Source organism: Barbus barbus (genome assembly GCF_936440315.1).
Source record: "Barbus barbus genome assembly, chromosome: 39".
Taxonomy (NCBI): Eukaryota; Metazoa; Chordata; class Actinopteri; order Cypriniformes; family Cyprinidae; genus Barbus; species Barbus barbus.
Genome location: NC_136717.1, coordinates 14,156,286 through 14,179,404, shown reverse-complemented (window position 1 = coordinate 14,179,404; position 23,119 = coordinate 14,156,286). Strand labels below are relative to the sequence as shown.

The 23,119-nt window shown below is 36.4% G+C and overlaps 2 protein-coding genes across 3 annotated transcripts in view; one reads left to right on the top strand and one right to left on the bottom strand.

Annotated features, from left to right (window-relative positions):
- Positions 1-1,774: 1,774 nt before the first annotated feature.
- On the bottom strand, positions 1,775-6,104 carry LOC306858298 (uncharacterized protein). Its single transcript, XM_079398751.1, has 3 exons — positions 5,997-6,104; positions 5,497-5,737; positions 1,775-2,223 (listed from the first exon to the last, which is right to left on the bottom strand). The coding sequence occupies exons 1-3, from the start codon at positions 6,070-6,072 to the stop codon at positions 2,181-2,183; spliced, it is 360 nt and encodes a 119-aa protein (XP_079254877.1). The 5' UTR covers positions 6,073-6,104; the 3' UTR covers positions 1,775-2,180.
- A 5,654-nt stretch (positions 6,105-11,758) lies between these two features.
- Positions 11,759-23,119, top strand: part of LOC306858195 (inosine-5'-monophosphate dehydrogenase 1b) — a 16,219-nt gene continuing 4,858 nt past the window's right edge. Inside the window, exons 1-7 of one of the 2 annotated variants that reach the window (XM_079398617.1) lie at positions 11,766-12,009; positions 14,570-14,668; positions 14,742-14,816; positions 19,854-19,902; positions 22,187-22,288; positions 22,389-22,463; positions 22,582-22,788. In XM_079398617.1, the coding sequence (XP_079254743.1) occupies positions 14,571-14,668; positions 14,742-14,816; positions 19,854-19,902; positions 22,187-22,288; positions 22,389-22,463; positions 22,582-22,788 (606 nt within the window). In that variant the 5' untranslated portion in view covers positions 11,766-12,009; position 14,570. Of the gene's footprint in view, positions 12,010-14,569; positions 14,669-14,741; positions 14,817-19,853; positions 19,903-22,186; positions 22,289-22,388; positions 22,464-22,581; positions 22,789-23,119 lie in introns of both variants that reach the window. The other variant, XM_079398618.1, reaches the window with a different exon arrangement.

Genomic DNA, 23,119 nt, shown 5'->3' with positions numbered 1-23,119 from the left:
TATATATATACACACATACACATACACTGAACAAAATTATAAATACAACTTTTGTTTTTGCCCCTATTTTTCATGAGCTGAACTTTCTATGTACACAAAAGGCCCATTTCTCTCAAATATTGTTCACAAATCTGTCTAAATCTGTGTTAGTGAGCACTTCTCCTTTGCCGAGATAATCCATCCACCTCACAGGTGTGGCATATCAAGATGCTGATTAGATAGCATGATTATTGCACAGGTGTGCCTTAGGCTGGCCACAATAAAAGGCCACTTTAAAATGTGCAGTTTTACTGTATTGGGTGGTCCGAAAACCAGTCAGTATCTGGTGTGACCACCATTTTCCTCACGCAGTACAACACATCTCCTTCGCAGAGAGTTGATCAGGTTGTCCACTCCTCTTCAATGGCTGTGCGAAGTTGCTGGATATTGGCAGGAACTGGAACACGCTGTCGTATACACTGATCCAGAGCATCCCAAACATCCTCAATGGGTGACATGTCCTGTGAGTATGCTGGCCATGCAAGAACTGGGATGTTTTCAGCTTCCAAGAATTGTATACAGATCCTTGCAACATGGGGCCATGCATTATCATGCTGCAACATGAGGTGATGGTCGTGGATGAATGGCACAACAATGGGCCTCAGGATCTCGTCACGGTATCTCTGTGCATTCAAAATACCATCAATAAAATGCACCCGCATTCGTTGTCCATAACATACGCCTGCCCATACCATAACCCCACTGCCACCATGGGCCACTCGATCCACAACGTTGACATCAGCAAACCGCTCACCCACACGACGCCATACACGCTGTGTTTGTTGGATGTACTGCCAAATTCTCTGAAATGCCTTTGGAGACGGTTTATGGTAGAAATATGAACATTCAATTCACAGGCAACAGCTCTGGTGGACATTCCTGCAGTCCACCAGAGAGAAATAGACCTTTTGTGTACATAGAAAAAGTCTTAGATCTTTGAGTTCAGCTCATGAAAAATGGGGGCAAAAGCAGAAGTGTTGCGTTTATAATTTTGTTCAGTGTGTGTATATATATATATTTAGTGCCGTCAAACAGTTAATCACATCCAAAATAATGTTCTTGTTTACTTGTGTACGTACTCTGTATATTTTTTGTTTATATAAATACACATGCATGTATATATTTAAGAAAAATGTTTATAGATAAAATATTTATATATATATATATATAATATAAATTATATGACTATAAATTTATACATGTAAATATTTTCAAAATATATATTATATGTCTGTGTATTTATATATACATAGATATATTTTACAAAATGAAATGTGTATATATATATATATATATATATATATATATATAAATAAAATAGTGCTACTACTATGTCCTGGCAGGGTGAGAATTAATATATTTTAATTAATATATTTATATATTTCTGTAAATAATATTTTAATTATTTACAGAAAATGTTATTTTCTAAAATTATGCAATATCAACGGCAATGTTTTCTTTCAGTGAATGCAAGATTACCATTTCTAAAATTTACTTGACAATTTTTGTATCTGACAGGTTGTCCCGTACTGAATGAAAGGGATGAGAAAACATATTTCGTGACAAAGATTATAACGGATTCGAAGTATTGCACCCAAATACAGAAACATCTATATTCGAACTACTATTTAGTCAATGTTTCTACATGTTTATGCAATATTTTGTCCATGATCATCCAAAAATAAACCACACTGAATTAAGTCCAACAGAAGAACAGATCCTTTTGCTAGTGTTTCTACATATTTATGCAATACTTTAATAGTTGTTTGATTGTGACCATCCAAAAACAACCTTAAATCACACTGAATTGAGTCGTGGCTCTTTTCAACATTTTTCGTGGTGCAGGCTATATTTCAATGGCATCATTCTAGTCCCAGTATGGCATGAATGGTCTCCTATTCTCCCAAGCAGTAACTCTCATCCGTCAGAGGCTGACTCTGCCACTCTGGGGGAAAATTCCTCAGCGCCAGTCAAATGGCTCATTGAGAGCAACTAGGAGAAGCCAGGAATGCCAAGTATGCTCTCTGGCATCAGGAATGCAGGCCCACTCCCTGCTGTGGACTAGCATCCCCTCCCCTCTGCCGGCAGTCATGTGGCCCTGAGCTACATGAGGGCTGACATGTCTTCTATCGGTGGGGTCCTTAGATGCGGATCAGTGACCAGAGTGTGGTTTTGCTGGTCTCACTAAATGAGGCAAGTGAGAGACAAGACAACATTAGTATGTCGCCGCTATATGAGCATTTGGCTTGGTGAACGGGATAACTTCATATGAGACTGAACCACTGAGCTGAATAGAGAAAAGAGGAATCAGATGTATAAATTTGCTTTCAGAACTGTGAAAGTCTGGTGTTGAGGCAAATACACTTTAGTCAGAGTAGACAGCATATTTAATGTAACACAAAGGAAAATGAGGCTGTGAAGGATAGTGTTACAATCTGTTGTACTATTGAGGAAAAATATTCAAGGGGGAAAAAAAGTGACCACAGCTTCATTTTTATTCAGGTTAAATTAAATAAAAATTAAAATAAATTATTGTAAGCCTATAATAATAACTACATGAAAATTCTAAAAATAATACTGGCAAATTATTACAAAATTTACTTAACCCAAAAATTGTTTTATTTATTTGGGTGCAATGTGACAAAACCTACATAATTAGTGTGCAATTCCAGTAAACGCAGAAATAAATAGGGAAAAGAGGAACGTGAGCTATATATTTGCATTCAAACCGGTAAAGGTCTGTAAAAATTTAGTCAAATGTCAGCATTTAAAATATGTATGCCTCATTTATCAGAAATTTTGAACATCCAAACTACTTAGCAGATGCAGAAATGAACATGTTGGATAGATAAACATCATAAAAATGCTCAAATCCTTGTTTTTATGCAAATTTAAAATGGACTAGATAATCACAGTTTTTACAAAGTGTGATTTGTTATAGGAAAACTAATAGGAAAATAATAAGCATAATTGCACCAACACAAGCTGTATGTTTATTGTATAATAATTACGTAATCTTTTTTTTTTTTTTTTTTTTACGGAGCTGCTCTATTCGTATTTTGAACCATGTATTTTATTGCATTTATACTGCACCTTATTCTCAAACGTCAGGGCACAAAGCCAGAAGAGGAAGCCACTACATGAGTCTGATTGTCAATATGCATGAATAGTTCAGTCCGGTTTTTGTAATATGTATATTGTGTAATTTTCCATCTTGTTGGGTGGAGCCAAAAACAAATTTCCATCTGAGTAGACAATAAAGATAATCTTTTCCCAAACAACTACTTACAGACCATATCGTTTTACTGCATATGGCTATATATTAAAGTAATAACACAATAACTGTGCAGTATTGAGATGACCAGCCCCTGTAGGAGAAACTACTACTTCTAATAGCATCTAGAGGAACTCCTATCTGTGAGGGTGGGTGGAAACTATTCTTAGCTTCATTTTCCGGTTAGGGTGGATGTTCAAAGTTTCTCTATAACAATTACAAGCTATTAGATTCTTTGTTGTCGTCGTTTAAGTGCTACATACGCAAAACACAGGAGAGTATCACGGCGTGAGAGTATTCACACTGAAGCTTCAGAGAAGTTTATACTCAGTTGTGTGTGCATGCATTTCTCTTCACGTCTTCTCCATGAGAGAGCGCTATTGCTCCATAGAACCTACAGTCACAACTAATATGCCAATAATAAATAATAAAGCCAACATTACAAATTAGGAAGTTTATAATACCCAGTAAAAGCTGTCTGTTAGCATTCCCATTCAAAAGTATATGGCCTGCACACTTTTAAAAATTAAGTCTCCATAAGGGGGTTTAAGCGGTGATGCCATAGAAACATTTTGGGCACCCCACAGAACATTTCATTGAATAATTTTTAAAAGAACCTTTTTTCTTGATGTGTAAAACAACAAATAAACATTTGTTTCACTATAAGGAACCTTTTGAGTAACAGAAAGGTACCATGGACATTAAAGGTTTTTCATGGAACCAGAGTTGCCAAAAAAAAAAAAAGAGCCTTTATTTTAAAGAGTGCATGTTGCCATATTTAGTTACGTGATATTTTCTTTATATTATATTTTTCCACTAAAATTTTGGAGGGTTTTGAGTGATTAATATTTTAACCAGACTTTTTTCCTTTGGATAGTACCTTAAATGAGAAAATGCACAAATATGATGTCAACAATCCTGGTTGGAGGAGTTATCACAGGAACAAGATGTTCATCATCTCTTCCTTATGCCATGACTCAGCTTGTGTGAACTAAAAAGTCACTAGGTTAATGGGAACATCCTAACAAAATATGAAATACTAGTATTGATGACAAGTCTAACTAAACACAGAGAAAGCTGTATGGATAAAAATCACATTGTGATATTCAAGTACAAGAAAAAAAATGAAAACAGCCATTTCCATTAAAAAAAACTAAACTTTTTTCTCTGTGGGGTTGTGGCTTTTATGGAAAGGCTTGGCTTGATCATATTGCTCAATAACAATCATCTACGTCAAGGTTCTTTTTAAAAGCTGCCAATATGCAACTTCAGCTTTGCAAAGACATGTCACTATCTGTGGAAGAATGTCTTGGTAAAGAGGAATGGATTTACATGGAAAATCAGGACAATAACTAACCTTTTACCTGATTAACAATCACGCCAACCATATACCAATCTCACTGACGATTTTTCCACCTAGTCAGCTTGTATTGAGATAAACATACCCCTATAAAAGTGTTTCACCTGCCATTTTGTCTAGTTTTAAAACAATTATGGTCACAAACTAAAAAAAAAAAAAAAAAAAAGTTGAAAAAAATGTGTTATGATTAAGTAGTCAGACAAAACTAGCAAACATGTAATGCATAAAACCATGCTGGTGATATATACAGTGCAAATATATATTTGTATTCAGTTTAATGTAGAACAGTGAGTTTTAGTAACATTTTTGCCTGGCTGATATTTCAGACCCCCTTTACCCAAACAAATGTTTGCTGCCTAATGTCACAGTTTTTTATGCTGAACACAGCATGTTACACAAATCTGTAACATTGTGAGCTATTATTGTCTTCATATAAAAAGGAACAAACATTACAAAAAGAGTTTTGACCATTGGGGGATTTCAATATTGAGTTCAGCAGTCCAGCACATTCATGTAGCATGTTTGCAGGATTTTTAAGCTTTCACTCTCCCGAAGATTTATTCTACTCTTCATATAAAGTCAGACAAGTTTTGAAGAAACCAGAATAACAAAGCAAAAAAAGGTAATGAGTGTGAAGAGTTGGTATCTCATATGGCTGTAGAGTGACTGGCCATTATTGATGTTCTTCATGTCTGACACACAGTAGTGTAACGGAGGAAATAATTCCACAGCAGGCTTTAGTAGGTCAGTAACATTAACCCACCGATTATTTCTCCTATAGTGCAATTAAAGACTCGCCACCGATGGCAGTGGAGAAGATCACCTCGGCCCGTTGCGCTTGGTGTTGTCGGCAGAAGCAGCAGCAGTCTGTGATGGAGACACGGTGGGAAGCTTCTCTATCCAGCTGTCGTCTGCCAAGTCTGGTCCTTGAGGATACATCAGACCTCCGACAGAATCAACCAACCCAAACAGAGCCATCAGAAAGGAAAACGCGGTTCCGATGAAACAGATTTTCAGAAAGCCGAGTTCAGCCATGTTTCGCTGCGGATCCAGGACTGCCCTTTCTAAAACAACGAAAGCACACACGAGCCACGCTTCCATCAATACCGGAAGTTATTAATACATATTTGCTTAAGAATATAATTATTTATATTTATAATGTAAACTTGGTGTTTTATCAATTTTGCAAGGAAACTGCGTTTGCTGAATAAGGGAAACTAATGCTTCCTTAATGTTGCTTTGAGAAGCAAGATAAAATGCCCCAAATACAACCCAAAATAACTGACAAAACACCCATGGCAAAAGTTAAAATGTTAGTCTTACCAGGATGGACGATGGTCTTGCTTGTGTGGGAATTTATTACATCTGTGTCAGACTCTGTGCCGCTTTGCCTTTTCATGTCATGACATCACATAAAATCCCTTTGTGAAGGAGTTTCGAGGAAATTCCCAAGCAGTTCTAGCGCGATGTGAAAGAATCGTTCTTTTGAGGTGAATCACTTCAATGAGACACTTGAAGCGATTCACAACGAATCGGTCTACGCGGTTTTCGAATTAAAAGGTTACGTATTAGCCTACTTAAAGCGCTAAAAGTTACATTAATAGCCCAAAAATCAAAAAATTAATAGCAAAAGAAATTAACAGTAAATGTGTACGATGACTGTTTTATGAGCGGGGACACATACAATTACAACAAGCTTCCCTGTAAAAACATAAGTAACACCTATATATGGCTTTATTGAAATTTGTTAGAGCTTGTAAGCAAGACGCACGGACGTAATTGCGTCAGAACGTAAAAGGGTCACTGAATTGTTTTTTTCAAACCGGTTCTTTGAAACAGTTCAAAAGAACCGATTCGATGAAATTAATCAGACTGCCCATCGGTAATTCCCGATCTGTTGCCATTTTAAATCTATACATGATAAAATCAACACAAATGACTAACTCGTTTTATTAAAATCAGTCAGTGGTTAATGGTTAACTTATTTTGTTCGTTCCAGTGAAACAGGATGTTCTTAGCGAGTCTTTTTCTTTTCTTTGCGAGTAGAAAGTAGCAATGAAAGTGCGTGAATTAAAAGTGACTTAAACGTGTTGTATTCAATAATAGCTTTCTTTTACACTAATTTGTAATATGATATTAACAGTTGGTGACCTTCAAAAAGTCAACAATTCAAACGTTTAGGTAATTGAATCAAATTGTAGGCCAATAATATGGACAATTGCGCAATGGAGGGGTTATTAAATACACAGTCAACATCTAAAGTGGATCAAAACCTTTCAAAGTTGTCCTAAAACCAAAATGCGCTCTTGTCTTAGGACAACTTTGATGCACTTTTTTGATCAACTTCAAATGTCGACTACTAGTCTGTAATGTTATCATATTGGCCTACGCATATTTTATTTATACTGCTTTATATACAGTAAATACACAAATCTGTACACAAATCTGTTCCAGATGTATACCACATTATACATTTTTCTTTAGTCTCATTTAATTGTTCTTCTGTTATCATGTCATGCATACATCAAGAGCTCCTAAATAAACCACACATTCCTTGTGTGTTTGCACACACTTGGCGAATATAGTTTCTGATGAAGACTGATAAGCTCCTCTTGCACTATATGTATACATGTATATATACATACACATATAGTGCAAGAGGAGCTTATCAGTCTTCATCAGAAACTATATTCGCCAAGTGTGTGCAAAGTGGATAAGACTAAGCAAGAGAATATATATATATACACACACACACACATACATCTGCACAGTTGGTTTTATTTAACTGGTTTGCACTCTATCTGCCATGTGCCTTATGCCACTTTATCTCTTTATTATTCTACAATGTCCTCATTTGTATAGTTGTATGTACACATGTTTAAACTGTATTTATCTGTATTTGAACGTCTACTGTCAGTGTCTTAAATGTTAACTGTATGCACCAAGGGTCTGAGAGTAACGTAATTTCAATTCTCTGTATGTATGTGCTGTACATGTGGAAGAATTGACAAAGCAGACTTGACTTGAGGATGTAAAAATGGTCTATGCTGCTCTCTTCTGGTCGACAAAGAAATGGATGATATCGAAATTACCATAAATGATCGATAGGGGGAGCAGAAACCATGTACAAAGACAACATGTAAATACAGTTTATGAACACAGTGAATGAATAGTGTCATAGTATATACAGTGCTATGCTTATACATTGGTACACAGCAAGTTGTCATAAGAGGTGCAATGCACTACATTATAATGTATCCTACTCTGCATGCAGTGCATTAAATCAGGAAAGCTTTGCTTAAGCTGTCATTTCTCTTAAAAAGTAAAACTGAAATCAGCTGCTCACCTGACGAGGGTCACACAGAGACTAATTCCTGTACTAATGCACTGAATTGCTGCACACACAGGCAGCAGAGGGTCCAGAGAGGACCTCTGTGTCATGTGCTTAACTCGGTCACACCGTTTAGTGAAGGGGACTCCCCACAAAATGTGCATGAGATTCATTGTCATGGTAACCACATGAGAAGAGAGATGTTAGATTCACCAGACAGAATATATTTTACCCAACCACACAGATAAATTATTTTTTTCTTTGTCAGGTTTAGCATGTGTGGTTTTGAAGACTACTGTTTTTCCATAAGGTCTAAGAGGATTTTAGCTTAAGCTACTGTCTCCCAGCAGCAACCACCTGTTTTTGCTTAATGTGAAATATACAGGAAAAGAAAGCCTTCAGTTCAGTTATAGGGCACAAAGCACTTATCAGCAATTCGATGACAATTTGTTTTGACACTTAATCTGTGGCCTTACCATTGTGAGGCATGCTTATTAATAGAGACTTATTAATCTTGATCGTTCATAAATAAACCCCTAACCCTAAATATTCTGCATGTGCATATAGACATGAAGGATACTTCAAAATAAGTTGTTAACCAATTGGAGGATTTTTGTTTGGCAGATAAAAAAAAAAAAAAAAAAAAAAAAAAAAAAAAAAAAAAGACTAAGCAAGAGAATATCATAAGACACTTGGGGTGGGCTCCTTTAACTTTGGTAAATAACTGCCTCCTAGCAAACAATTAACATTTTAAATGTTTGTTTTATTTATTTTTGCTTTCATTTATTTGCCTGTATGGTTTTGTCCGTTTATCCATTTCTATTTTGTCCTTTGATTGTTCATATCTGTTTTATCTGCTCATCTAGTTTGTTCTGTTTTTGCTTGATTAATTCGTTTATCTAGTTTGTTTTGTGTAGCGGTTTTATAGATTGTTTGCTTGTTTAACCTCATTTGTTTGCTTGTTTCATCGCCTATTTCTGGTTGTTTCATATGTTTTGAGTTTGTTTGGTTTGCTTGCTTCATCTTGTTTGTTTTATGCCTTCTATGCTAGCAGCTGTTGGCCCCATGCACACATTTATACACAACGTCTGAGTCAGTGAAGTGCCTTTTTTCTTCTTAATGGTCCCCAGGTCTAATTCCCCAATCCTCTTTGTGTGAGTGACATGTGCTCTTGACAGAACCACAGCTAAAGCCACAAAGAGAGAGAGCGCGAGCGCAAAACAGTCCTTTCTATCTCCTCACTGTCCCAGTATGTAACTCCCTCAGGCTTGAACATTCTCTTACTATCTCTAGTTTGTCAATCCCTCGTTCTCAGTCCTCCTATTATACCAGAGCTTTCACACGCAGGGGGCCAGTGGGATTCAGAGGTGGGAATATCTCCACGGCGACACCTTGGTCTCCATGTGAGCAGGTGCGTATGGATCCACAGTTCCTGGGAACTCACTCACCCTGGCTATATGAGCTCAGTCAAAGCAAAGCTTTTCGCTCACCTCGTCAAACACAAACAACCACAGGATTCTGGAGAAATTAAACCTCTTAACTCTGGATTTACAGCTAGATAGATCACTTTACCCTTCGTAGTCATATACTCATTTTCATTCCATTCTGGAATCTGAATCTTGGATACATAATTGTGCCATTTTGAACAGGATTCAGAGACCATCATTTGAATTTGCACAAGACTGGCTTGGACTGGTTGGATTTGTTTTGGAAATGAACAGTGCACAGACTATATCCCTAAACAGGACGGAGATGGAGGAGATTCCAGTAGACTTCCAAGAACAGGAGATGAACCACGAGATGGTGAATAACACTGAATGTTCTCCCAATGGCTTCCCAGGGGTTCCTCATCTGCACAGACACGAGTCTGCAGCCCAGCGCTACACAGCAACACGCTTACAAGCAGGTTTTCCAGACAGGTGAGTCGAAGCTCACAAAGTCACAGAAATGTTATTGGTTTTTGATAATCGAGATTGGAGCATCACATATTCTTCTGAGACTGTTTCTTTTCTTAAATGCATTCAACTTGGAATATAAATCCCCTCTTGTCATGCTATAATTAAATGTAAGACTTGTTCTAATCTCTAATCTTCAAGACCATCAAGATTAGGGGTTAAATAGCCTTGAATAATTGAAGGGCTTAAAATCTGATGCAGGGTCAACAAAAGTTGACATTTAAAAGAGCTATTCTGGGCATAGAAGATCAGGTCTTCTCCAGCTATTCAGTGGAGTGTGAAGTCCAGACAAAGTCCAAATGGGTCAGAATTACTGAAATAGCTGCCGGTCCAGGAAGATATTCTGACCCACATGTCCACTGACCCACATATAGTGTGGTACATAACCACTTCACCAGCCTGTTGTGATGGGAGAAGACAAGGGTCAGGGCTTTTAACGGCTGTTGCCTCTGACACACACACACACGCTACTATTCTTAGTAAACAGAGCCATGCTTATTGTCTGTACTACTTTTATACAAACTCACTTGTCTAAATGCATGCTACAAACCCACATGTACTTCTCACCCCACTAGTCCAAAAGCTCCCTGGGCAATCATGGGATAGGTGCTCACATTAACATTGACACTGACAATTTTGCCTGGGGGTGTCAGACTTAAAGTAAAAGATTAAGCCTTTGGTTGCTTTCATGAAAAACATCATAATTTGAGTTGTTGAATGGCATGCCAACAAATTTGGAGTACAAATTGCTGTTTTATGGTTGGCTACCCATGTAAATCAATGGAATGCAAAGCAAAGCACACCAGACTTGACCACGAGTTGCATTATAGTGCTATAACTCTTGTTTTTACAAGGTGCTACATTGCAATATCTAAACAAATGGAAGAGAATATGGATTGAGGAAATTAACATGATATTAACAAAAACAAATGGATGGCCGAAGATGCTACTAATTCTATAACATTACAACTGTATTTTTTCTTTTTTTTGTGCACATTAAAAGAACTTAAATTAAAATTAGTTTGGGCTTTCGTGTGGGCAAAGTGCTGGCCAGTCAATGGAGAGGATTTGTAATTTGCTTAAGCGGTGTCATCCTTCAGCAATTGACATCAGGTAATTGGTTATGGCTGACTTTTAAATCTAGCAGTGGTGCTACACAATTACCAGAGACACCATGTGTCCTGTCTCTGGTTATAACATTACGGAATTGGGTTATTGGCTTATTTTGCATTTATTCCAAACTTCACGAGAAAGAACTTTAGAGAATATTATCCAAAAATTGAGGATTCCTTCAATATGCTTAAAAATACATCAAAAATTTTATTAATTTGGACAAAGGCTTGAATACAAATTTATGATAAAGAGGTTTTAAATGAGAAATGAGGTATAACAGATTATAAAAGAAAGTCTAATTAAAACTCTGATAATGCTCACAAAATTAATGTGGTTAAAAAGTAATTTGTTGTCAGTGTGGCCTAACCAACATTTACATGTGACACCCCCACACCAGACCCTCACTTTTTTACCTTCCAGCGAGAATACAAAAGTTTTGATATTTACGTGTACTCAAGAAAAGCGTTTTACAGTTTATTACATCGAATGCATCTAAAAATAGTCTATATGAATGCAAATATTCAATTTCAATAAATTGCCACATACATTTTAAACCATATCGAAAGGATTTCACCATTTTAATGTCTCGGGCACTCTTATTTAATGACTCTGACCCATACACAATGTATAAATATAGATCATGAATATACGCACTAATGTGGCGGTAATGAAAGAGTTAACCACGCAGTCACCACGTGGATGTGGAGCTATTGAGGATATGACGCGTGCTCTCTGTGTCTGCCTCGCTTTCTACATAAAGCCAGACTCGTCACAAAACCCGAATTCAAACGAGACCCTCCGAAGGATCCGGACAATAGTGCGTATAGATGAACTAACCGGGTTTAGATAACCCATTCTCCTATAGAGAGCGGTAAACTGGGGTTTCACATCTGACGCGCTTCAGCTCCAGATACCCGCGTGCTCATCTACAGAAAAGGTTTGAATTTATATTTACTCAGGTATCATGTTAAATATGCTTATTTTAGTAATGCGTTACAGGAGGAGCACTAACAAAGAAAATCTTCTCCAGATTTGATTTCGATAGAGACCCCGGGTTTCCCTGACTTACATTTTTTAATGTTACGTTACATATTCTAGGTCACCAGGCCAGTAGTGCGAGTCTGTAGATTAACTCACTGCGTTCAAAGAGTAATGCACGAATTAGCAAATACAATATTTCTGTCAGTATACGCCTGTCTGTGTGCGTGTCAACATATGTTAGTTTATTTTTATATCGTGCTTGTAGGTGGAACGATGTTAGTTGGTCACGGCGCTGTAAGTTACATTATTGCAGCACCAGGACGCGTGTAACGTGCGTGTTGGTTATCAATTGACTGTTTACACGTCGTGAAACCTAAACGCCTTGCTCCCAAAAGTCCACGCGTCTCGACATGTGGTTTAACACATCTACGTGGCTTCCTGTTAACGTCAGACTTAAATGAAAGGGCTTTTTACTAAATAAAAGAGATGAGAAATGCGTTTCCTTAAATACAATTTCCTCCAAATCAGAAAAAAGAAGAGTGCTAGGACTTCAAATTAACTAAAGTTTAGATTGGCATTAATACGCAGAGACCGATATTTGGCTAATTTTAAATAGTGGCTGATTTCCATCCGCACGGAGTACATTTAAAAACAACTGCATATCAGCTGAAACTCGGTCACTTAGATTATCTACCTCAGCCCAAATCAATAAAAACAGTCTATAAAATCAGCCACATTAAAATTAAATATCTTCACATTTTTGGCATCAGCCAGACTCAGTAAAACAATGGCAAACTCATTGGCACAAAGTCCATAAAACATCACAATCAAACAGAATGGCCAAATATAAGCAGACATCTATTAAAATCGAATTCATATTCTATTTAAAAAGTTCCAAAAATCTACCAGTAACATAGTCCAAGATTTCCAGACGTGCTTCCTGAAGAGTTGATCTCCAACACATTTCTCTGGTGGTTTGTAGTAATTCCAAACATCTTGATTGATTAGTGATTTCAGGTGTGTTTGTTTAGGTTTGGAGCTGAACTCTGCAGGAAGGTGGCCCTCCTGTGGCATGATTGGACATCATTGGCCGAGTAGTCAATGGATAATTTTATTTTTAGTGAATTTTGAGTAAATATAAGATGCTTAATTTGCTGTTGCTGTCCCTGCTCTCAGGTTATCATTTTTGTGTATTGACTGACAACTACTAATATTGTTTGTTTTGATTATCTGATTGGTGGCGCTTTCTTTGCAGAATCAGGGGTAATGTAGTTTTCACCCAGGAAAACTACAACTACACAGCTCTTTTAAAGATCACTGTTAAACATGATAATAATAATAAGGGTTATTGTTATAGTGTAATTATACATTTAAGTGCTGAGTAATATTAATTAACTACATGCACTTACTATATGGCTAGGTTTAGGATTAGGGTTTGGCTTAGTGCATGCAGTTATGCATAATTAATTGTTATTGTATTAGTAAGTACATGTAACGTGTAACAAGGACTAGGGATGCAACGATACCATTTTTTCAGAACCGATCCCGATACCGAAAATTCTGAGTATCTGCCGATACCGATCCAATCTGATACCAGCGCAGTTTTTTAAATCTATGTAGCCTACAATTTCTATACTTCTCTGTGTTGACCTGATTGTCACTCTTTTGTGTGTTAAACACAATCTACATATAGTCTAGATAACTTCATTTTAATGAAAAATAACAAATTAAAAACATATATAATCATAATCTATGACAAAAATATTATTATAAACTAGGTTAGTTGATAATTCAGCAGCAAAAGATACTCTAGAAAAATCATGGGTGCACAATAATTTTATAAAACCTAATGAAACTTATTTTCAAATAAAAGTGAATAAGTGTAGGACTAAATCTGGTAAATTGGTACACATTGCTCTTTGTATTGTTGTAAAATACATTCATGAAAAAACAAGCAAATATATTTACATTTAGTCATTTAGCAGACGCTTTTATCCAAAGGGATAAAAATGAGGACATTAGAAGCATTTATACATAAATATATAGGCCTACTATAAAACTAAAAGACATTTCTTTTAAATCTATAGCACAGTAATGAAGGCAGCAACATATGATAGATAGGACAGAACAAGAAAGACTTGTAGGTGTAGGTGTGTAATCGTCTTTCATTGCACTAAAGTATTATAATTATTATTAATTACCAAAATAAGTTGAAATAATGCAAACTGGTGGCTTCAACAAAAGCATATTGTTTAATAACTTTGGAGCTCATAGTAGGTATGTCTTTAAGTGATTGTTTAAAATAAATTCCCCTATGGAAAAAATGAATGGGATTTTTACATTTAGTGGATGTTCAGAAAAGATGAGAAATTTAAATGGAAATTCTATTTAGACTATAAACAGAATTCCAATATGAAAACAGAGATAGTTGGACTTTGCTCAAAAGCGAAGTTGCAGATTAGCTCTGACGAGAACTGTGCTATTTACAGGTTGTGTTTGTGTATTTCTCTTTCCAGTATGGCAGACTATCTAATAAGTGGAGGAACGGGCTATATTCCCGATGACGGACTGTCTGCCCAGCAGCTCTTTTCAGTTGGCGATGGTCTCACCTACAAGTAAGTGCTTTTCATTGGGTTCCTCTCCGTGCAGTGATACTCTGTGTGTATGTAATGGGCATCCACATTACAGATCAGAACAGCAGTCTGTCCGAGACGGACTCACGGCGGAAGAGCTTTGCTCTATGGGCGACGGTATGACTTACAAGTGAGTAATATGGCCCTTTATTTAAGACATCATCTTCTAGTGAGCTCAATAAGAGACACAAGCATTCCAGCTGTATACATTCTGGATGGTGTCTGTTTAGGGTCCTTGCTGTTGGGAGACAATCAAAAGATTCTGCTTTCAATCGCTGGCGGGGAGGATTTCAATCGTAATCTGTGCCACATGCTATATTATCTTGGTTGAGCCAGGATATATAATTATGTATATGTAATAATTTGCATGATTGATTTACACTCGAATCAAGCTCAAATCAAAGGGGTTTCTTAAAGGGATATTTCAGTAAAATATTAAAATGGTCAGCATTTACTCAACGGGCTTACTTTCTTTTTTTGGAACACAACAGAAGATATTTTGAAGAAATATCTTTCACTTTACAGCAACCAAAAATTGTATATATATATATATATATATATATATATATATATATATATATATATATAATTAAAGAAAGAAAGTCATACAGGTTTGGAATGGCATGAGGGAGAGTAAATGTTGACAGTTAAGTGTGTCATGTTTGACAATGCATATACAGTGCCCTCCAGAAGTATTGGAACAGTAAAGACAAAATTGCTCTGTTGGCTGTGGAGTCAAGACATTTACAAATATGATTAAAAGATGAATATGAGACAAAACTACAGAATGTCACATTTTATTATTAGCCGTTTCAACACATACATGTTTTACCAGCTAAGAAGTTCAGCACTTTTAGAGTTTCATCCCCCTATCTGATGTGAGCATAAGTATTGAAACAGTTCCCTCACAGGTCTTTCTAAGTGATCAGCGTTGCATTAATTCTTCAGATATTAAAAGCAGGAAATGTGTTGTATCAGTTATATCCATTACTTCTGCGTTCTGAATCTTGCATTCGATGTTGACACACACAAACTAGGATGAAGAGGAGGGAGCAGACTTTGAGAGAAAAGCAAGCAATTTGGATGCTAAAAGAAAAGAGGAAGTCAATTCGAGCACTGGCGAAAACTAAGGGCATGGAGAAATCAAGAGTTTGGAAACCACCAGCAACCAACAACTACCTGATCTGCTGAGAACAGTAGTTGATGACAGACAAATTATAAAAGCTGTAAAAATGAACCCTAAAAGACATGTCTGTAAAATCACCAACAACTTCCAGAAAGCTGGGGTGATGCTCTGACAATCTACTGTCCTCAGGAGACTTTGACACAGAATTACAGATGCTACACAGCAAGATGCAAACCTCTGACCAGCACCAAAAATAGAAAGGCAAGATTAGAGTTTGCAAAAAAGCACAAAGGTGAGCCAGAAGAGTTTTGGAACTGTGTTTATGGACCGATGAGACAAAGATGAACATCTATCTAAGTGATGGGAAAGCAAAAATGTGGAGAAAAAAAGGGAACTGCAAATGATCCCAAGCATACAGCCTCATCTGTAAAGCATGGTGGAGGTGGTGTCATGGCATGGGCATGCATGGCTGTCTCTGGATCAGGCCCTCTCAACTTAATGTATGATGACAGTATCAGAATGAATTTGGAAGGGTACAAAACCATCTTGCCTACCAATATTCAAGACAATGCCACCAGATTCATTGGGAAGTGCTTCATATTGGATCAGGACAATGATCCAAAACACCCTGCCAGTTCAGTCAAGGAATTTATAAGGGCAAAGAAATGGAAAGTCTTAGATTGCCCAAGTCAATCTCCATATTTAAATCCGATTGAACATGAATTTCACCAGCTGATGAGTAAAGGCAGAAACTGAAAAGGCTGTCTATGGGTCACAGACTCACTGCTGTGATTGTGCACAAGGGATCTGCAACTAAATAATAGCTTTTAATCTTTTATATCTGCCTTATGTTCAACTGTTCCAATACTTATGCTCACATCAATGAGTGGGATCAACTCTAAAAGTGCTGTTCTTTTTATTTGGTAAAACATGTATGTGTTGAAACGACTAATAATAAAATATGACATTCTGTAGTTTTGGCTCATATTAATCTTTTAATCGTATTTGCAAATGTCTGGACTCCACAGCCAACAGAGCAATTTTGTCTTTACTGTTCCAATACTTATGGAGGGCAGTGTATATGTCTTCATTCTGTTTATCCATAATGCATTGTAATGGCAGAATGTAAGGAGTCAAACTTATGGTCTGATGGGTGACATTAGGACATGTTGAGTTCACGAACAGTCTTGCCTTTAAGATTGAGATTACAAGGGTAAAGGTCCAGCTGTATAACTGTCTTATCTGTAATGAAAAGCGTGTAGGGATGCATTGTGGGCCGCATGACTATCCTCACGCTGGCGTCATGTGAGGGAGGGAGGGGGGGTCGAGAACTCAACAGAACTCAAACAGAGATCGAGAAAACACTTATGTCTGAAACCTTCCATAAATCTGACACAGGTGTGTATGTGTTGAATTGATTTGTGTAATGCACATGCAAAAGTGTATCTGAATAGTTTTTCTTTGTATGGCATATGACACATGAGGCTCAGACCTCTGTTGTACTGATGTGAGATGTCTCACCCCTGTACTACTTTGCAAGCTTGCTGTATGTTTTTTTGGAAGATTATTTTATCAGAGAGATAAAAGAGATTTCTATGTCTCCATAAATATTCAAGCAAATTCCTCCATTTATAACATTAGCTGACTTGGCTAGGCCATGTCAGTGTTTTTTGCCATTTTAAAATGCACATAATCTGGAATTGATCTGTTTATTCAAACTACATTAAAATGTTGCAATTTGCACCATTTTGATCTTTATCACATCTGATTTAAAAACCTATTTCTCACTTTTTTTGGGCTTTTGTTACATAGTTTACACTTTATTACACACTTTATTTTGGGGTGATCTGTCCCTTTAAGAATGCACAGATATTAAAATGTATTATTCTCAAGTTATTAACAGTATCAACATATATTTTTTCTAAATAAATAAAAAACCTATACTCTTAAAACTAAAAATCATTTTAAATTTGCAAACTGAAAAGTAATTCATCCCATTGTTGAATTTTAAGTTGACACGGATGGAGCTATTATTTCCTATTGGTGTATTTTGATGTTAAAGATATTCTTTATGAATCAACCCCTCTTTCAAACTTAAAAACCTCACATTTCCACCCACTGGCTAACCCGTCTGCCTCCTATTCTTCATTGAATCTTGCTCAAGAATACAATCAATTGAAATGAAATTGCAGAACTTAAATTTTTGTAGGCTTTTTTTAGTCTGTGAAAGAAAATGTTTGTTTGAGTGTTACCCTGTAGCTTTTTTTCCGAACAGTGAATGAATCCAAGTAAGTGAGGTAGAATGGCTTCACTAATGTTTTTCAATTAAAAAACACGAGTTATGCAGTGGATTAGTTAGATGTAATTTCTCTACAAAGTATGGATAAGGAGATACTGCACTCAAACTGAAACTTCTCATTGAAACCATATAGATGAACAATTAGGATGCAGTTGGAAATTCAATTAAAAGCAACATTTGTAAATGTAGGTTTTAGTGGATCGCCATGTTACCTGGATTTGTTCAGAGCTGGTTGCAAAAAAAGCTGTGGTCAGCGAATCTGTGGTGATATTGGGCACCGTGTTCGTCTGCATATTTGGAAGTAGTCTGGCTTTCAGTCTGTACTGTCTTTGAGTCTACTGAAGTTTACAGTCTGAGTCATCTAAAACTGAGACTCGTTGTTCCACCAGAGAGACTGCAGAGCTGAAAGTCAGCAGTGAGTTCATTAACTGATTATTGCAGATGCTAATATGTACATTTAAGACATTTAGGTACGTAAACGGAAAGTAACAAGGCAACACTACTTAATCACAACCATTCAGAACATATCTGATGGTTAGTATGAAGTTATGCAGAGCAGGATTCTGAACCAATCAGATTTCATTGTGGGTGGGGCCATCGCATTCACTGGAAAAAATGTCCATTCATCATGGCTTATTGAGACAATCTCATTTACATGGATAAGAACTTTTATTGCTTGATGCCACTTCACTTTTAGAAGTATGTGGTGTAACAACTATTGCTTCCTGCAATATTCCTCCCAGTCAAAACAATTCTTGAATTTGACCTAAAGATCTAGACTCTAGCTCGTTTAATCAGGGCAACTGTCTGTTTTGCCCTCATTTATTTGGGCTTTTTCTGATGTTCACATCCAGTGTTGTTGATGTTTAGGGGTGTGTGGTCAGCTCAGCTCATGTGGGCGCAGAGGAACCCCGCCCTGTTCCAGCCGACACAAACTCCTTATTTAGCCCACCACACGAGGAGAAAATATGTTTATGTCCTTCAAGTTGCCTCTGTCTCTCCCTTTATTTTTACGTATACATAACCTATTCAGAAAGAATCCATCTAATTTTCTCCTTCCCCACTGGGTTTTGGCACTCATCTGCCAAGCAGTTACCTTTTGTCTGCATGAGGAGCTTTTTTTCTCTCTCATATTGCTAGTATTTATGTCATCTGGTCAAGCAAGTCGGCAGGATTTATATAGCATGTATCGGTGGATTTCAGTAGGCCGGTGAAGGTTGGTTTCATGCAAATGAGAACATGTCAGAATGTGCCTGGGCCTCAGACGTTCCTCAAGCTCACCTCAAAAACCACACTTATTTTAGAGCTTCTCGTGATTTAAGGTGTCATAAATCCAGCAGTCAGCATCAGGTTTTCATTCTGCTTGAATGTTTATCTGAAGCATAACTACCGCCTCCTCTCCCTAAAAAATATGGAAGTTTTGCAACATTTTACTCATGTCTTTGCATCTTTGTATCTATTTAAATGATAAAAATGGACAAAATTAACCTTAACCTTAAGTAGTGAAATTTATACTTTTATGAAAAAGTACTTTTATGAAGTACTTAGTATTAGTACATAGTAATTTGAACTACTTACAGTATTACTATTTATAATAAGACATCTTGAGCAGTAAATCAGCATATTAGAATGATTTCTGAAGGATCATGTGACACTGAAAACTGGTGTAATGATGCTGAAAATTCAGTTTTGTTTCTCTTGCAGGAGAATGATTGTTTTCTCTCTCTGTCTCTCATTTGCAGTGACTTCCTGATCTTGCCTGGCTTCATTGACTTCACCTCCGATGAAGTGGTGAGTCGTCTGCCTTGTATCCTCCACTCTTTCATTCACTCATTCGGTTTGTTTTCACAATGACGTGCTGGTTTAAACAACCCGTCTGTTTTCTCTGCACTCACTATTTTTAGCTAAATGGCTGTCTCCTTGGTTTCATTGCTCACGGGCTTTATTGCTCTTTTCTTTTCTTCATCATCACAACACATCTTCTCTAGATTTTGTTTTAATAGAAAAGGCAAAAATCATTGATATGTTTTACTTTTTTATTTTCTTTAATAATGTAACTTAATATAAAAAGTGCCTGTTTTTAATTCTATCCAATATCTGTACCACCATTACACAAGTTACTTTCCAACAATTAAAATAAAACACTGTGGTAAAAATGGCTTAATTACTAAAAACTTATATTTAGTGTCACAAATTTTGCATGTTACCACAGGGATTTTCCTTAATTGTGAAAAGTAGCAGTTCACTTTTTGTGACCTTATTGGACTTCTGTGATACTTAATTCAGCAGTTTTATATTTGCATCAAATTACTCATAAACCAGCTGCTTTTTCTCCCCTTAATTTGAATTGTGTTCTATTTTGTGAACAATGTCCACAATCCACTTGCACACATTAAAATCTAACGAACTTTGAACATTCTACTCTATTATCTTTTGGCACCTTGGCACCTAGTAGGGCTTTAAAATCCTTGTATTTAAAAGTATAGTATAATAATGAGTTAAATAAGGTCAAAGCTCAAAACACAAAACAAAGGCGAGTGTGATCAGTATTGAAACCGAAACTCCTGTTTGGGTTTGTGTAGGCTGGTTTAATAACCGCTTTAATGTCTGTGTCTGACTTTTCTCTGAGACTTCACGAGCTGGCTTTCACTGATTCTTAGATTTGGGAAGTTTCCCACTATGGTGTCAGTTTTCCCATGAGGCCGCTCTTCCCCACCGGTGTGAATGCAACAGCGTATTTTGGGAACTAAGCTGTTGGTACCGACAAGGCGAAGGTTGCGAAGGGAATGTTTGTGAGCTTATCTGATCTGTGTTAGAGGAATACTTCTCAGTGTGGTGTACAAATGAAGGTCACGGCCTTCACTGTCACCCTCTCCTAACCACTTCCACCCACCCATTTTTTTTATTTTGATCTACATGCACTTGTAGTGCGTGTTTAGTGCATGTAAAACTTTTAGTGCATGTTAGGGCTGGGCGATATGAGCAAAAATTCATATCTCTGTATTTTTTGGCTGATTTGCGGTATACAGTGTATACCTCGGTATTTATACACTTTTGTATTTGGATTAAACAGATAAAGTGAATGTAACCATGGGCATATATTATGTTAAAAAAGGGTTAAAATCACATTACATTCTAACATAACATTGCAATCTAAAAACAAAAATAATGCTTTTAAAGCAGAAGTCAAATTTAAATATTTCCATGGCTTTCTAACATTTACAGATGGAGAATTTACCTGTGTAATGTAAGTTATTGTATCGTATCGCTTATCGTACAAACTCGATATACCTCCCAGCCCTACCACACGTGTAGGCTTATATGTGGTATTCTTTACAATTAGTTCTTTGACCTTATCGTTTAAAAGTTTAGGGTTAGTAAGTATTTTTCAGTTTATCTGAAGGAAGTCTCTTCTCTTATGCTTAACAAGGCTGCATATTTTTTTAATCAAATAAACTGTAATATTGTGAAATATTATTATAATTTAAAATAATTGTTTTCTATTTTAATACATTTTAAATTGTAATTTATTTCTGATGGCAAAGCTGAATTTTCAGCATCCAGTACTCCAGTTTTCAGTGTCACATGATCCTTCAGATGTCATTTTAATGTGCTGATTTGCTGTTCAATAAACTTTTTTTCTTATTATTAAAGTTTGCTTTGTACGTTGCTTAATATTTTTGTGGAATCTGTGATGCGTTTTTTTTCAGGATTCTTTAATGAATTCAAAGTGCAAAAGAACAGCATTTATGTTAAAATAAAAAATCTTTTGTAATATTATGTGTCTTTACTGTCACTTTTGATCAATCGAACATGTCCTTGCTGAATACATATATTCAATCTTTCCTCAGACTTTTGAACAGTAGTGTTTTTTTAATACAAATGTTAACACTAGGCATAATATTCCTGTTAATATGATAGGTACAGCAGTTATTGATACTCTTCTGCCTCTATTGGCCAGACAAGGAACTACATAGTCAAAATACACTCACTTTTGTCCTGAAGTTAAGGAAGAGCTCACAATTGTTTTATTGACAGAAATAACTTTTAATCATTTCTATGATATTCTATGTAGGACCTGACCTCCGCTTTGACCAAGAAAATCACACTGAAGACCCCACTCATCTCCTCTCCTATGGATACTGTTACTGAATCCTCAATGGCCATTGCCATGGCAGTGAGTACCTGTTAAATCCCTTTTTTTTTTCTTTTTTTTTTTTTTATTAGACTCAACATCTGTCAATAATTAATATGAATGTTTCTGACTTGTTGCTCAGCTGATGGGAGGAATTGGCATCATTCACCATAATTGCACACCAGAGTTTCAGGCCAACGAGGTGCGCAAAGTGAAGGTAAGACTGCGTCACCTTTCATAAATGCTTAATGTAAGGTCTTCTGTGAGTGTGTGTGTGTGTGTGTGTTTGTACCTGTTAATATTTGATGTCAAGGTCTCTGTGTATGTGCCTGCAGAGGTTTGAACAAGGTTTCATCACTGATCCAGTGGTCCTGAGTCCTCGTCACACTGTAGGCGATGTACTTGAAGCAAAAGTTCGACACGGATTCTCTGGAATCCCCATAACTGAGACGGGCAAGATGGGCAGCAAATTGGTCGGCATCGTCACATCACGGGACATTGATTTTCTGTCTGAGAAAGATAATAACAAACCCTTAGAGGAGGTAAGACTGCCTGTGTGATCTTGAGTATCTTAACTATTGTTCAAAAGTTTGTGGTCCGTAACGTTTTAAAAGAATGGTCCTCTTCGGTCTTATGATTATAAAAAAAAATATTGTTTAAATTAGTGCTGTCAAACGATTAATCGCATCCAAAATAAATGTTTTTGTTTACATAATAACTGTGTGTGTTCTGTGTATATTTATTATTTATATATATGTGTATATATATATATATATATATATATATATATATATATATATATATATATATATACGCACAAAATATGTTATGTTTATATATTAAATATATTTATATATAATATAAATTAAATTA